At 54.5% G+C, this 14717-nt stretch overlaps 1 protein-coding gene across 13 annotated transcripts in view; it reads left to right on the forward strand.

Annotated features, from left to right (window-relative positions):
* LOC123509146 (mucin-17-like) overlaps positions 1–14717 on the forward strand; it is an 88038-nt gene that overhangs the window by 11255 nt on the left and 62066 nt on the right. For 12 of the 13 annotated variants that reach the window (XR_006676140.1, XM_045263318.1, XM_045263319.1 and 9 more), the window contains exons 2-6: positions 1301–1393; positions 2939–3139; positions 3254–9885; positions 10246–10420; positions 11034–11607. Coding sequence is in view for 12 of the 13 variants with exons in the window: in XM_045263318.1 (XP_045119253.1) it covers positions 1307–1393; positions 2939–3139; positions 3254–9885; positions 10246–10420; positions 11034–11607 (7669 nt within the window). In the remaining variant the exon portion in view is untranslated. The remainder of the gene's footprint in view (positions 1–1300; positions 1394–2938; positions 3140–3253; positions 9886–10245; positions 10421–11033; positions 11608–14717) is intronic. The other variant, XM_045263321.1, reaches the window with a different exon arrangement.

The raw sequence follows: 14717 nt of genomic DNA on the forward strand, positions 1-14717 counted from the left end.
GAACCTTTAAAAACACCCTTAAAACACCAATAACATCACTGAAACCCATTAAAAACCATTAGAACCTTGAAAAACACCTTAAAAACACCAATAACATCATTAAAACATTAAAACTTTTAAAAGCACCATTAAAAACACTAACAACTTCACTGGAACCCCTTAAAAACCATTAGAACTTGAAAACACCCTTAAAACACCAATAACATCACTGAAACCCATTGAAAACCATTAGAACCTTTAAAAACACCTTTAAAAACACCAATAACATCACTGAAACCCCTTAAAAACCATTAGAATCTTTAAAAACACCCTTAAAATACCAATAACATCACTGAAACCCCTTAAAAACCATTAGAACTTGAAAAACACCCTTAAAAACACCAATAACATCACTGAAACCCCTTAAAAACCATTAGAACCTTGAAAAACACCCTTAAAAACATCACTGAAACCCATTTGTGGTGTTGAAAACGAGAAATTTAGGCGTAGGATTAACCAAAAGGAAATTTAAATGATATACACCACCACCACCACCACCACCACCACCACCACCACCACCACCACCACCACCACCACCACCACCACCACCACCACCACCACTACGTATTTTAATGAGGTCACAAATTAATTGGTCTATTTTAACACCTGTGACCTCAAACTGGCTTGTTAATTCGTGACCTACTAGTGTCAGGAGGAGGAGGAGGAGGAGGAGGAGGAGGAGGAGGAGGAGGAGGAGGAGGAGGAGGACACAAAGCTCTCGTTTTAGTCTTAAGAATGTTTACTTTGTTCTAATGAGAGAGAGAGAGAGAGAGAGAGAGAGAGAGAGAGAGAGAGAGAGAGAGAGAGAGAGAGAGAGAACCTGTCTTGTGGGAATTGTGGGTTTATCCTCCTCCCTCTCTTCTTCCTCCTCCTCCTCCTCCTCCTCCTCCTCCTCCTCCTCCTCCTCCTCCTCCTCCTCCTCCTCCTCCTCCTCCTCCTCCTGCTCCTCCTCCTTTTCTTCAACTTCATACTCCTTCCTTGTATAAACTCTCTCTCTCTCTCTCTCTCTCTCTCTCTCTCTCTCTCTCTCTCTCTCTCTCTCTCTCTCTCTCTCTCATTTTCTTTATTATTTTCTTTCTATCTTTCTTCTTCTCCTTGTTGTTGTTGTTGTTGTTGTTGTTGTTGTTGTTTTTACCACCACTACCACCACCACCACCACCACTACTACTACTACTACTACTACTACTACTACTACTACTACTACTACTACTACTACTACTACTACTACTACTACTACTACTGTTCTCTTTCCCTTCTGCAGGTTACAATGACATCGGTGGCCCACTCCCCCGGGGCCTGTCCCTCTCTGGCCGACCTTGACACTATTACCGATGAGGAACGACTGCGCTGTATGGTAAGTGGATAGGTTAGGTTAGGTAAGGTTCGGGTGTGTTTGGAGTGTATTTGGGGTGTTTTGGAGGTCTGTGTTTTGAGTGATTTTGGGTGTGTTTTGAGGGTGTTTTGGGCTGTTTTGAGTGTTTTGAGTGTGTTTGGGTGTGTTTTGGGCTGTTTTGAGTGTTTTTGAGTGTGTTTGGGACGTTTTGAGTGTTTTGAGTGTGTTTGGGACGTTTTGAGTGTTTTGGGTGTGTTTGGGTGTTTTGGGTGTTTGAGTGTTTTGGTATGTTTTTGGGTGTGTTTGTGTTTGAGTGTTTTGGATGTGTTTTGGGGTGTTTCTCTGTGTTTTGAGTGTGTTTGGGGGTGTTTCTCTGTGTTTTGAGTGTGTTTGGGTGTGTTTGAGTGTTTCTGGGTGTTTTGAGTGTTTTGAGTGTGTTTGGGTGTTTGAGTGTTTTGGGTGTGTTTGGGGTGTTTGAGTGTTTTTGAGTGTGTTGGGAGTGTTTCTCTGTGTTTTGAGTGTTTTGAGTGTGTTTGCAGTGTTTCTCTGTGTTTTGAGTGTTTTGAGTGTGTTTGGGGTGTTTCTCTGTGTTTTGAGTGTTTTTGAGTGTGTTTGGGGCGTTTGAGTGTTTTTGAGTGTGTTTGAGGTGTTTCTGTGTTTGAGTGTGTTTGAGTGTTTTGGGTGTGTTTGAGTGTTTTGAGTGTGTTTGGGTGTTTCTCTGTGTTTTGAGTGTTTTTGAGTGTGTTTGGGACGTGTGTTTTGGGTGTGTTTGGGGTGTTTCTGTTTTGAGTGATTTTGGATGTGTTTGGGGTGTTTCTCTGTGTTTTGAGTGTTTTTGGGTGTGTTTGGGGTGTTTCTCTGTGTTTTGAGTGTTTTGAGTGTGTTTGGGACGTGTGTTTTGGGTGTGTTTGGGGCTGTTTTGTTTGAGTGTGTTTGGGGTGTTTGCGGTGTTTCTCTGTGTTTGAGTGTGAGTGTTTTGGGGTGTTTTGGGCTGTTTGAGTGTTTTGGGTGTGTTTGGGGTGTTTGAGTGTTTTGTGTTTGGGGTGTTTCTCTGTGTTTGAGTGTTTTTGGGGTGTGTTTGGGGGTGTTTTGGGCTGTGTTTGAGTGTTTATGATGTGTATGGGATGTTTATGGCGCCTATTGTGTCTGTTTGGTCTGTTTGGTGTGTTTGGTGTGTTTGGATGTCTGGGGTGTGTTTTCGGGTGTATTTGGGTGTTCGGGTGTTTGGGGGTCTCTGTATGCGTTTGGAGTGTATTTGGGGTGTGTTTTATGATGTTACGAGTGTTTTGGGATGTGTTGGGGGTGTGTTTGTGGTGTTTGTGTGTGTTTTTGACGTGGTTTTGGGTGTGTTTTTGTGTGTATTGGGTGTTTGGGTGTGTGTGTGTTTGGTTGTATTTTGGGTGTGTTCTGGGTGTGTTTGGGAGTGGATTCTCCTTGTGTCTCTATTCCTTCATTAAATAGTCACTCGCACTCGCTCCTCCTCCTCCTCCTTCTCCTCCTCCTCCTCCTCCTCCTCCTCCTCCTCTTCCTCCTCCTCCTCACCCCTCCACCGTTGTCCTCCTGCAGTGGCAGCAGGCGGAGGACTTCGGAGAGCGGCGTCGCATCAGGGCACGCATGTACAAGCTGAAGGAGCAACGACTGAGAGAGATGATGCAGAATGACGAGGAGAGTCTGGGCGCCCTGGCCGTCACGGAGGATGGTGGACTCAGCGGCGGCGAGGACATGGCCTCCTCACCCGCACCCGTCAGACGGACTTCAAATATACAGGTGTGTGTGTGTGTGTGTGTGTGTGTGTGTGTGTGTGTGTGTGTGTGCGCTGTTTGAGTAGTGTGATTAGTGGTGAGGTGTGGTGTTGTGTTGACGTGCCCGGCGTGCCCCCAGGTGACCATGCACGTGGAAGGAGACACCGCCGTGACGGACTCCATCTCGACACAGAACGTACGTCTGGGCGGGCTGACGCTGCGCGGTGTGGAGGGCCTGGAGGGCGTGTCGGCGGAGCAGGTTATCGCGGAACACATGCGCAAGGCGAGCGAGGACCGCGGTGGTCGGTACCAACGCATCCTGGGCGAGCTGAGTGACGGCGAGGGGGACGCCGTGGTCAGCATCACCAAGAACACCTACTCCATCCAGTCCAACGCCCTGGCCGGCGAGGGCTACATCTCCCTCAAGAACAAGGAAGTGCGCGACTCTGTGTCACCCACCCGCGTCCTCAGAGAGCGCCGCTCCTCCGCTGAGGACGATAACTCCGCCACCGAGGGCCGCCTCACCTCAGACGACGAGGCCGCCCTCAGGGCTGAGAGCGAGAACATCATCCACGAGCTGAACAAGTCCAGAACCACCGCCACCACCACCACCACCTCCTCCAACACCACCTCCTCCTCCTCCAGGAAGACCTCCAGGGAGGAGAAGTCCTCCTCCACCACCCGCACCACCCGTGGCAGACAGTCTGAGATCCCCGTGCCCCGCGAGACCACTACACGCAAGGTGTCTGAGAGGAAGCTGTCTAGGGAGCTGGACCTGGGCTCCGGCAGGCGCGGCGGCGGCGGCGACAAGGCGTCCCCCACCTCCCCCACACGCCGCACGCCCGGCGAATCTTCCCCGCGCGGCCACGCCTCCCGCAGGACGGGCGCGCAGAAGGAGGTGCCCAGTCCTGGTTCAGGTCCCGCCTCACCTAACAAGTCCCCGACTCGCGCCGGCACCACCAAGGGCACCACTACCACCACCGCCACCACAACCACCACCACTACCAGCGGCGGCGGCAGCAGCGCGGCCCGCAAGGCGGAGCAGTTGGCGGACATCGAGTCCAAGATGGAGGCGAGCATCATGTCAGAGCTGGACAAACTGGACACTTATCTGAGTGCCGGGGCGGACGAGCAGGATGAGGTGGTGATGGAGCACGAGGAGGACGTGGTGGATGAGGCGGGCCACGTGGTGCGTATGCTGGTGCAGACGCGGCGCAAGAAGGACGGTAGCGAGTGCACGGCGAGGCGCGTGGCGCGCTCCGCCAGGCTGGTGGACAGTGAGGGCGAGATCGACGAGATCCTGATCGGCAACCCGGACCACGAGGTGCTGCAGCGAGACGTGGCCGAGGAGGAGGACGACGACGGCAACAACATCCGCATCATCACCGAGACGCGGCGCCGCCCTGACGGCATCACCTACACCACCAAGAACGTCCTCAAGACCTCCAAGATATTCGACTACGACCACCCCGAGGACGTGGCCTACAACGAGGACGACCAGCTCATCGACAGCAACGAGACCCACGAGACGGACGAGCACGGCGCCACCATCCGTACGGTGACGGAGACCCGGCGCAAGGGCAGCGGCGTGGAGTACACCACCAAGAAGGTGTACAAGACCTGCAAGGTCAAGACCACGCGCATCACACCCTCGGACGACGACGAGGTGCTGGACACGCGCGAGACTGAGGAGAAGGCCGAGGACGGCTCCACGGTGCGCACGGTGGTGGAGACGCGGCGCACCAAGAGCGGCGAGGAGTACACCCACCGCCAGGTGTTCCGCTCCCGCCGCATGACGCTGTCCGCCTTGGACGTGCAGCGCGGCCTGCCCGCCATGGACAACGATGACGAGGTGCTCACGCGCCAGGAGAAGGAGGAGCCTGACGAGTCTGGCCGCGCCGTGCGTGTGGTGACGGAGACGCGGCGCCGCCCTGACGGCTCCACCTACTCCTTCGAGTACGTCATCCGCAGCTTCCAAGGCACCGAGGACGAGGTCAACAATATGCCCGTGGGCAGTGGCGGCTCCAGCGGCATCACGGTGTGCGCTGAGGACGAGCTGCTGAAGGAGGACGTGAAGGAAGAGGTGCTGGAAGACGGCACCACCGTGCGGACTATCGTGGAGCGGCGCCGCGCCAAGGACGGCACGGAGTACATGCGCCACCGCGTGATGCGCATCCCACGCATGCCGGAGCCAGTGCTGCAGGTGGCGCGCCCCGAGGATGAGGTGCTGCAGGAGGAGGTGAAGGAGGAGACGCTGCAGGATGGCTCCCACCGCCGCGCAGTGACGGAGCGGCGCCGCAGCAGCGTGTCTGGCGTGCAGTATACGCTGCGACGCACGTCGCGCGTGTACACGCCCCACTCCCACGCCCTGCACCCGCACGGCGCCGGCCACGAGATCCTCGACGAGAACGAGACCGAGGAAGAGACGGACGAAGGCACTGTGGTGCGCACTGTCAGCCAGCGCGTGCAGCGCCCTGACGGCTCCGTGTACACCACGCAGCACGTGCAGCGCACCTTCAACACGCCCACCCCCATCACTCTCACCGGCACAGAGGACGACGAGCTGCTGGACCGTCACGAGGACGACCACGAGGACGAGGACGGCACCGTCACCAAGACCATTGTGGAGACACGTCGTCGCGCTGACGGCGTGCAGTACACAGTGGAGCGCGCGGAGCGCACTGCGCGCCGCGGCCACGAGGTGCAGGTGACTCTGAGCACGGGAGGGCGGCGGCCCGGGCGGCCCGAGGATGTAGTGGTCGTGGGAAGCCCCGAGGACAGCGTGGTGAGCACCGAGGAGCACGAGGAGGAGGAGGAGGACGGCAGCGTGGTGCGCACCGTGGTGGAAGTGCGGCGCCGCGCGGACGGCACAGAGTACACGTGCCGCACGGTGGTGCGCTCCGCCCCCGTGCTGGTGCCGGAGCGCGAGACGTCCTTCGTGGTGATTCGCCCCGAGGGAGGCGACGAGGACGAGGCGGGCTTCTTCCCCTCCCAGGACGACGAGGTGCTTCTGACGCGGCAGCGGGAAGAGCCCGGACCAGACGGCACGCCCGTGCCCGTGGTGGTGGAGACGCGCCGCAGCCGCGCCACGGGAGAGCGGTACAACGTGACCAAGCGTGTGCACACCACAGACGTGCTGCTCACAGAGGCCGGAGAGACCACCCTGCCGCGCGGCCTCGTCAAGACCACGCTGCTCGCCAACGTCACGGCGCCCTCCGACGCCCCCAGCCAACCCACGCTCACCAAAACCACGCCTGCACCCACCAAGACCTTGCACACAAAGGCCAATCCTCCCAACAGAAACTTCCCTGTCACCAAGACCACCCTTGCCACACCCAGGACCACCCCTACCACCCCGAAGGCCACCCCTGCCTCCCCAAGGACTACCCCTGCCACCCTCAAAGCTACCCCAGCAACCCCTGCCACGCCCAAAGCCACCCCAGCAACCCCTGCCACACCCAAAGCCACCCCAGCAACCCCTGCCACACCCAAAGCCACCCCAGCAACCCCTGCCACCCCCAAAGCCACTCCGGCAACCCCTGCCACGCCCAAAGCCACTCCAGCAACCCCTGCCGCACTCAAAGCCACCCCAGCAACCCCTGCCACACCCAAAGCCACCCAAGCCACCCCAGCAACCCCTGCCACGCCCAAAGCCACCCCTGCAGACACCCCTGCAACACCCAGAGCCAAGGCTGTCAGCCCTGTCAGGTCCCCCAGCCCCAGGGCCTCCCCAGCCAGACCTTCCTCCCCCGCAAGGCCTTCCTCCCCCGCCAGCAGGTCCCCAGAGCGGCAGCCAGTGGAGCCGGAGCAGGAGGAGCCAGACCACATCCCCTACGGCTCCGTGTCGGCTCTCAAGAACAGGTTCGCTCCTGTTGGCAGCGCCCCGAAACCAGACAGCAGCGAGCCGCGCCCGTCCTCGCGGCCTGACCGCACCAACACTCTCAACAAGAAGCGATTCTTCGAGGACGCTGCCAAGGCCGCCGGTGACATCCCAGCCTCCCCCAAGCTGCCGGCGCGGCGCCCCCTTGCCCCCACAGAGAAGGAGCAGCCCCAGGAGGAGCCCGTCCCGGACCTGGACGAGGAGATCGCCCGCCTGGAGGAGAAGGAGGAGCTGCGCCACCTCCAGGAGGAGCCGCACTCAGAGACCGAGGAGGAGCCCGAGGAGCCCGCGCTGGAGGAGGACGAGACCTTCTCCCCATCCGAGGAGGAGCCCCAGGAGGCCCCCGCCCCGAGAAGCGAGCCCGTGAAGAAGGCGCCGGGAACACGCCCTGGACAGCGGCCCAAGAGGGTGGTGGAGGAGGCCCCCAAGAAACGGCGGGAGGTGAGCCCCAGGAAGGTGGATGAGCCCCGCCGTGCCCCAGCCACCACCAGGAAGGCGCCACAACAGGACGACTCACCCACACGCAAGGCGCCCTCCCAGCGCCGCCCCGTCAAGGCCTCACCCTCCTCTCCGCAGCGCGGCCCATCCTCCCCACAGCGTGGCCCATCTTCCCCCCAGCGCGGCCCATCTTCCCCGCAACGCGGCCCATCCTCCCCCCAGCGCGCCCCCAGCTCGCCAGATCGTGCCAGCCGCGAGGTGACGCCCGGGCGTGGGTGTTGCAAGAAGCACCCTGGCGAGGAGCCCACCAGCCCCACCAGGAGCCCCACCAAGGCCCGCCCCTCCTCCCCCAGGAAGGCCGGCTCCCCAGAGAGCAAGCCCCGTGTCAATGGAGAGGCGCCGCGCACGCCCACCGACACGCGCCTCAATGGCGAACGCGGGCCACGAGGTCGGCGCCCCGCAGAGCGCCCGAGCGAGCCTGAGCGCAGCACAGTGCGCCCCTCACGGCTCTCCCAGACCCCGCGCAAGGGTGCTCCTACCACGCGCTCCCCCGACAAGCGCGAACCCGCCACGCGCCCCACCACCACACGCCCTGCCGACAGGAAGGGCCCCACCAAGCCAGCAGAGCGGAGCCCCAAGGGACGCCAGCCTGAGGCCAAGGCCACCCTGGCAGTGCCTGAGGACAAGACGCCCGTTATCACCATGCCGGAGACGCCCATGACGGAGGACATGAAGCCCCTGCCTGCCGAGGACGACGATGGGCCAGAGATCGAGGACGTGTCTGCCGCGCCAGACTTGCCGTACCACACCGTGCACCGCCCCTCACTGGTGCGTGAACCATCAGAGTACCCCGACCACGACGCCCCAGAGGCGCCCACTGACTCATCCCCTGAGGAGGTGGAGGAGCCAGAGCCGCGGGACCGCCGCCCTGAGAAGAAGGCACCCCGCAAGGCCCCGGAGAGCCCCGCCAAGGAGGAGCCGTCACGCGTACGCAGAACACGGCCCATGGAATCACGCCTCAGCGACAAGTCCCTCACGCCCAAGGATAAGAAGGTGCCGCAGGAGCCTCGCCGCACCACCAGGGACCGCCCCTGGCTCACTGAGAAGCGCAACTCATTCGAGAAGAAACCCACCGACTCAAAGACAACCCCGCGCGGCACAGACAAGCGCCGTCCCGCGGAGCGCCGCCCCAGTGACGAGGCGCCCGCCCCCGCTCCTGCTCGCGAGGAGGCCCCAGAGGAGCCTCAGCTGGCCTCCACCGACAGCGAGCCTGAGGCAGCGCTGCCCCCATCCCCACCTCCCTCAGAGGAGGCGCCGGAGGAGCCACGCCGTGCCGCGCCCCTGGAGCAGCAGCCGGCAGCTCGCCTGCCAGTCGAGGTGGAGCGCGCCCCAGCGCCGGAAAGGACCACCACCACCACCACCACCAGCACCACCATCACCACCGCCAGCATCAGCACGGGTGGCAGCAGCGTAGCCGCCAGACGGTCACTGTTCAGCCGCGGCGCCGCACAGCCCGAGGCGCCGCGACAGCAGCCCGAGACGCGGCCAGACCGTCCGGGTCGTAAGCCGTCCTACGAGATGAAGGAGTCTGTGTTCTCGCGACGCTCTATCTTCGAGCAGGGCAAGTCAGAGCCCGCGCCCGCGCCCCTGCGCCGCCCGCTCTTCAAAACGCCCCTCAAGAAGGAGCCAGAGCCGCGCCAGCCCCAGGACGAGCCACGCCAACCTGTGAAGGAGGAGCCCCTCACGGAGTCTCCGCGCCAGCCTCTGCAGGAAGCGCCGGTGAGGGAGGAGCCCCGCCAGCCCAGGAAGGAATCCTTCAAGGCCCCAGACTCCCCGCGCCAGCCTCTCAAGGAGGAGGAACCGCGTCAGCCCAGGAAGGAGTCCCTAAAGGAGTCCCCGCGCCAGCCCCTGAGGGAAGAGGAACCCCGCCAGCCCCGCAAGGACTCTCTCAAGGACTCCCCACGCCAGCCCCTCAAGGAGGAGCCCTGCCAGCCCCGCAAGTCCTCCCTGAAGGAGTCCCCGCGCCAGCCCCTGAGGGAGGAGCCGCGCCAGCCGGTAAAGGAGCCTATCATTGTGCCCAAGTACATCCATCCCCTGGGAGACGACGAAGACACCCCCAGGGACTCGCCCAGGGACTCCCCTAGGGACACTCCCAAGGACTCCCCCAGGGACGGCCCTAAGGACGCCCTCACCATCACCTCCAGCACCCTCGTGAGGACCGCCATGGCCTCCACGCGACACACCTCCTCCACCTCACGCTCCCCCACACACTCCCCCACACGGAGGTCCCCCACCCACTCCCCCAGGAGCTCCCCAACCCGCCAGCCCACCAGGGAGCGTTCCTCTTCACCCTCCCCTGCCCCGAGGAGCAAGGAGGCCTCCCCATCACCAGTGAGGCGCCCCAGCAAGGAGACATCCCCTGCGCCCTTCACTAAGGAGTCCTCCCCCACCAGGTTAGCTGCACTTCACTACCCTCACACACACACACACCACCACCACCACCACCACCACCACCACCACCACCACACCCTCCTCCTCCTCAATTACATTAGATATCTCTTTTTTCCCTTTCCTGTATAAATTTCCCCAATTGTCCTCAGCAATCGGGGAGTATTTTTCGTCTTATTTCTTGTCGGGTAATGCCGGAAGGAGTGGTGGGTGGGGGGAGAAGCTTCACCTGTTCTATCCTTACCTCCTACTAAGTATATAGCTTCTGAAAATGTAGTATAATAAACCAATGACCTTTGCATACATCACAAGGCCTTCTGTCACCCGTCCTTCCTATGTTTCCCTATGTATTCCTCCTCCTGCAGGTTTGTGACAGGGAAGCCAGTGGACAGCGGGGTGGACCTGACCAAGCTGAGGCGTATTGAGAGGGTAGGAAGCAACAAGAAGCTCCTGGAAGACCTCGAGGTGCCTAAGAGTGAACTGCCTGACTACCTTCAGTCCGTTGACACTATCTTCGACGTCACTGTGCTGGAGACCATGGTGAGAGAGAGAGAGAGAGAGAGAGAGAGAGAGAGAGAGAGAGAGAGAGAGAGAGAGAGTGTGTGTTTGACAAGAATAATTGGAGATGAAATATAAAAGAGGAGGAGGAGAAGGAAGAGGAAGATAATGAAAGACTTTAAAAGGAGGAGAAGGAGGAGGAGGAGGAGGAGGAGGAGAAGAAGGAGAAGGAGGAGGAGGAGGAGGAGGAGGAGGAGGAAGAGAAAGGTAAATCAGGTGACTCCAAAACCTTTCTTCCTCCTCCTCCTCCTCCTCCTCCTCCTCCTCTTCCTTCTCCTCTTCTTGTTTCTTGCAGCCTGATTTTAACCTTGCAGGAAGAAATGCCACTGAGAGAGAGAGAGAGAGAGAGAGAGAGAGAGAGAGAGAGAGAGAGAGAGGGAGAGGGAGAGGAAACTAACAACACAAATCCCAACAAAACAACAACAACAACAAAACACTCCAAACAAACCCTGGAACCCAAACTTAACTTAACCTAACCTACCCTAACTTGCCCTTTTCCTAACCTAACTTGACCTTTTCCTAACCTAACTTGACCTTTTCCTAACCTAACTTGACCTTTTCTTAACCTAACTTGACCTTTTCTGTACACCCACAGCTTGAGAAGGCCGTGTCATATGAAGAGCGACGCATCATCCGAGGTCAGATAAGGTTAGCCAAACGTCCGGGGGCACAGAGGACCACCACCACCACCACCACAACCACCACCACCACCAAAAAGCCACTGGAAACACAGAAGAAACCCACAGAACCTGAAAAACCAAGAAAAGTGTCACAGATTTCAACAGAGCCCATTAGAAAAACCTCGATTGAAACCTCCATCACTCGGAAGGTTTCTGAGGCTAAAATCTCCTTGGAAACCTCATCCACCACCACTAGAAAGGTATCAGAACCTCGAGAACCAGTGGAACCTGTCCGAAAACCCTTTGAAACCCCTAGAAAGGTATCAGAAGCTAAGATATTACTGGAACCTTCATCCAGAAAGGTTTCAGAGCCTAGAGAACCAGAAGGACCAATTAGAAAGGTCTCATCACCACGAGAACCCATTGTAGAACCAGTTAGGAAGGTGTCAGAGCCTCAAGAACCAGCTGAACCCACAAGGAAGGTATCAGAAGCAAAGATTATGATTGAATCTACAAAGAGGGAATCCAGTCGCATCTTCCAGCCTATTGGTGAGTGTTCCTGCTGGGTTTAATGCTTTCCCTGCCTGTATATGCTTGGTGATTGCCTTGTGATTAGCCTTTTGCTCTGTGGTGGTGTGTGGTGTTGTGTGGTGTTTTTTTTTTTTCTTCTTCTTCTTCTTCTTCTTCATACTGTCCTCCTCCTTCTCTTTTGCAATTTTTTCTACTTTCCTCCTCCTCCTCCTCCTCCTCCTCCTCCTCCTCCTCCTCCTCCTCCTTCTCCTCATGCTTAACTTGGAGAGAAAACAAAGAAGAAGAAGAAGAAGGAAAAGGAGGAGGAGGAGGAGGAGGAGGAGGAGGAAGAAGAAGAGAAGGACACCCACCACCAACCACCACCAACCACCACCACCACCACCACAAGCTTTCATAACACCACTAACCTCACTAACTTAATCCTTTCCCCTCTCCCCTATACTGCCAACCCCCTGCCTAGCCCCACCCAAGCCGCTTCCCAACACCACCCATGCCAAGACGCCAACCCCAGCACCCCCGCCACCCCTGCCACCCCTGCCACCTCGAGCCACGCCCCCATCAAGAGGCAGAACTCAAAAACTGATAATCTTGGCTTCGTCCTATCGCCAGAGAGAGATAGAGATGGTAGTCAACTGGTCGGAGTGAAAGGAGTCACGCATAAGATTAAGATGTTCCAGTGTATGTACTCAAATTTGTCCTCTTTTTCCTCCTCCTCCTCCTCCTTTGAATTTTTGGGGTCTTTGTCTTAAGTTTGTGTCTTAAGTTTGGGTTTTTTGTCTTAAGTTTGGGTTTTGTCTTAAGTTCGGGTTTTTGTCTTAAGTTTGAGTTTTTTTGTCTTAAATTTCAGTTTTTTTCGTCTTAGATTTGAGTTTTTTGTCTTAGATTTGAGGTTTTTCGTCTTAAATTTGAGTTTTTTCGTCTAAAATTTGAGGTTTAAGTCTTGCTGTTTTTGTCTTAAGTTTTGGTGTTTTTCGTCTTAAATTTGAGTTTTTTCGTCTTAAATTTGAGATTTTTCGTTTTAAATTTGGGGTTTTGTCTTAAATTTGAGGTTTTTCGTCTTAAATTTGGGGTTTAAGTCTTGCTGTTTTTGTCTTAAGTTTTGGTGTTTTTGTCTTAAATTTGAGGTTTTCGTCTTAAATTTGAGGTTTTCGTCTTAAATTTGAGGTTTTCGTCTTAAATTTGAGGTTTTTCGTCTTAAATTTGGGGTTTCGTCTTAAATTTGAGGTGTTTCGTCTTAAATTTGAGGTGTTTCGTCTTAAATTTGGGGTTTAAGTCTTGCTGTTTTTGTCTTAAGTTTTGGTGTTTTTGTCTTAAATTTAGAGTTTTTAGTCTTCAGTTTCGTTTCAGTATTTCCGTCTTAAATTTGAGTTATTTTGTCTTAGATTTGAGGTTTTGTCTTAAATTTGTGGTTTTGTCTTAAATTTGAGGTTTTTGTCTTAAATTTGAGGTTTTTGTCTTAAATTTGGTTTTTGTCTTAAATTTGAGGTTTTTGTCTTAAATTTGAGGTTTTTGTCTTAAATTTGAGGTTTTTGTCTTAAATTTGGTTTTTGTCTTAAATTTGTGGTTTTTCGTCTTAAATTTGAGGTTTTCGTCTTAAATTTGAGGTTTTCGTCTTAAATTGGAGGTTTTCGTCTTAAATTTGAGGTTTTCGTCTTAAATTTGAGGTTTTCGTCTTAAATTTGTGGTTTTTGTCATAGATTTTGGTGTTTTCGTCTTAAATCTTGGTGTTTTTCGTCTTAAATTTAAAGATGTTTCAATGTCTGTAGTGAAATTTGTCCTCTCTTTCTTCCTTCTTTAAATTTTTGGGGTTTTCTTCTTAAATTTAGAGTTTTGTGTGTGATAAGACCATTTTTTTTGACATTAGGAAGAGTCCATGAAAATAGTGAAGACTGTGGCCATTAATCTTCTGCCCTCCGTACACCCTTCCTAATGTCAATAAAATGGTCAAATGGTACACAATCTGTCTTAAAATGGCCTCAAAACATGCCATACTGTCTTAAAATACCCTAAAGATATGCCATACCGTCTTAAAATGCCCTAAAAACATGCCAAACTGTCTTAAAATGCCCTAAAAAAAAAAACATGAGTCTCCCTATTCCTTGTGGTGACTATTTGGTGATTTTGTACAGCTTCACAAACTCATGTGGGGGATTAAAATAGTGAAGACTGTGGCCATTAATCTTCTGCCCTCCATACACCCTTCCTAATGTCAATAAAATGGTCTAATGGTACACAAATCTCAAGGTAAAAATGTGTCCCAGTACTGAAGGGGTTAAAATAGTGAAGACTGTGGCCATTAATCTTCTGCCCTCCATACACCCTTCCTAATGTCAATAAAATGATCTAATGGTACACAAATCTCAAGGTAAAAATGTGTCCCAGTACTGAAGGGGTTAAAATAGTGAAGACTGTGGCCATTAATCTTCTGCCCTCCATACACCCTTCCTAATGTCAATAAAATGGTCTAATGGTACACAAATCTCAAGGTAAAAATGTGTCCCAGTACTGAAGGGGTTAAAATCGAATTGCTGTGTGTGTGTGTGTGTGTGTGTGTGTGTGTGTGTGTGTGTGTGTGTGTGTGTGTGTGTGTGTGTGTGTCCTTGTAATATATTTTCAAGAGAGAGAGAGAGAGAGAGAGAGAGAGAGAGAGAGAGAGAGAGAGAGAGAGAGCTAACCTACTTGCTATATCAACACAACTTACATTTAATTAACCTAACTACTAAAACAAAACAAAACCAACAAACAAACAAACAAACTTGTAAATATGTAAATAGTTTTGAAGAGAAAAGAAAGAAAGAAAGAAAAAAAATGAAAGAAAAATATAGATAGTTTGATTTATTTTGTGTGTTTTGATCAATTCTCTCCTCCTCCTCCTCCTCCTCCTCCTCCTCCTCCTCCTCCTCCTTCTTTAATCATCCTACTCCTCTTCCTCCTCCTCCTCCTTTTATCCTCCTTCGTCTCTTCCTCCTCCTCCTCCTCCTCCTCCTCCTCCTCCTCCTCCTTTTATCATCCTTCTTCTTGTCCTCCTCTTATCCTCCTTTTCCTCCTCCTCCTTCCATCTACTCACCAACACCACTACCTTCCCTCCTCCTCCTCCTCCTCCTCCTTCTCCTCCTCCTCCTCCTCTT

This window comes from Portunus trituberculatus, chromosome 26, assembly GCF_017591435.1.
Source record: "Portunus trituberculatus isolate SZX2019 chromosome 26, ASM1759143v1, whole genome shotgun sequence".
Lineage (NCBI taxonomy): Eukaryota > Metazoa > Arthropoda > Malacostraca > Decapoda > Portunidae > Portunus > Portunus trituberculatus.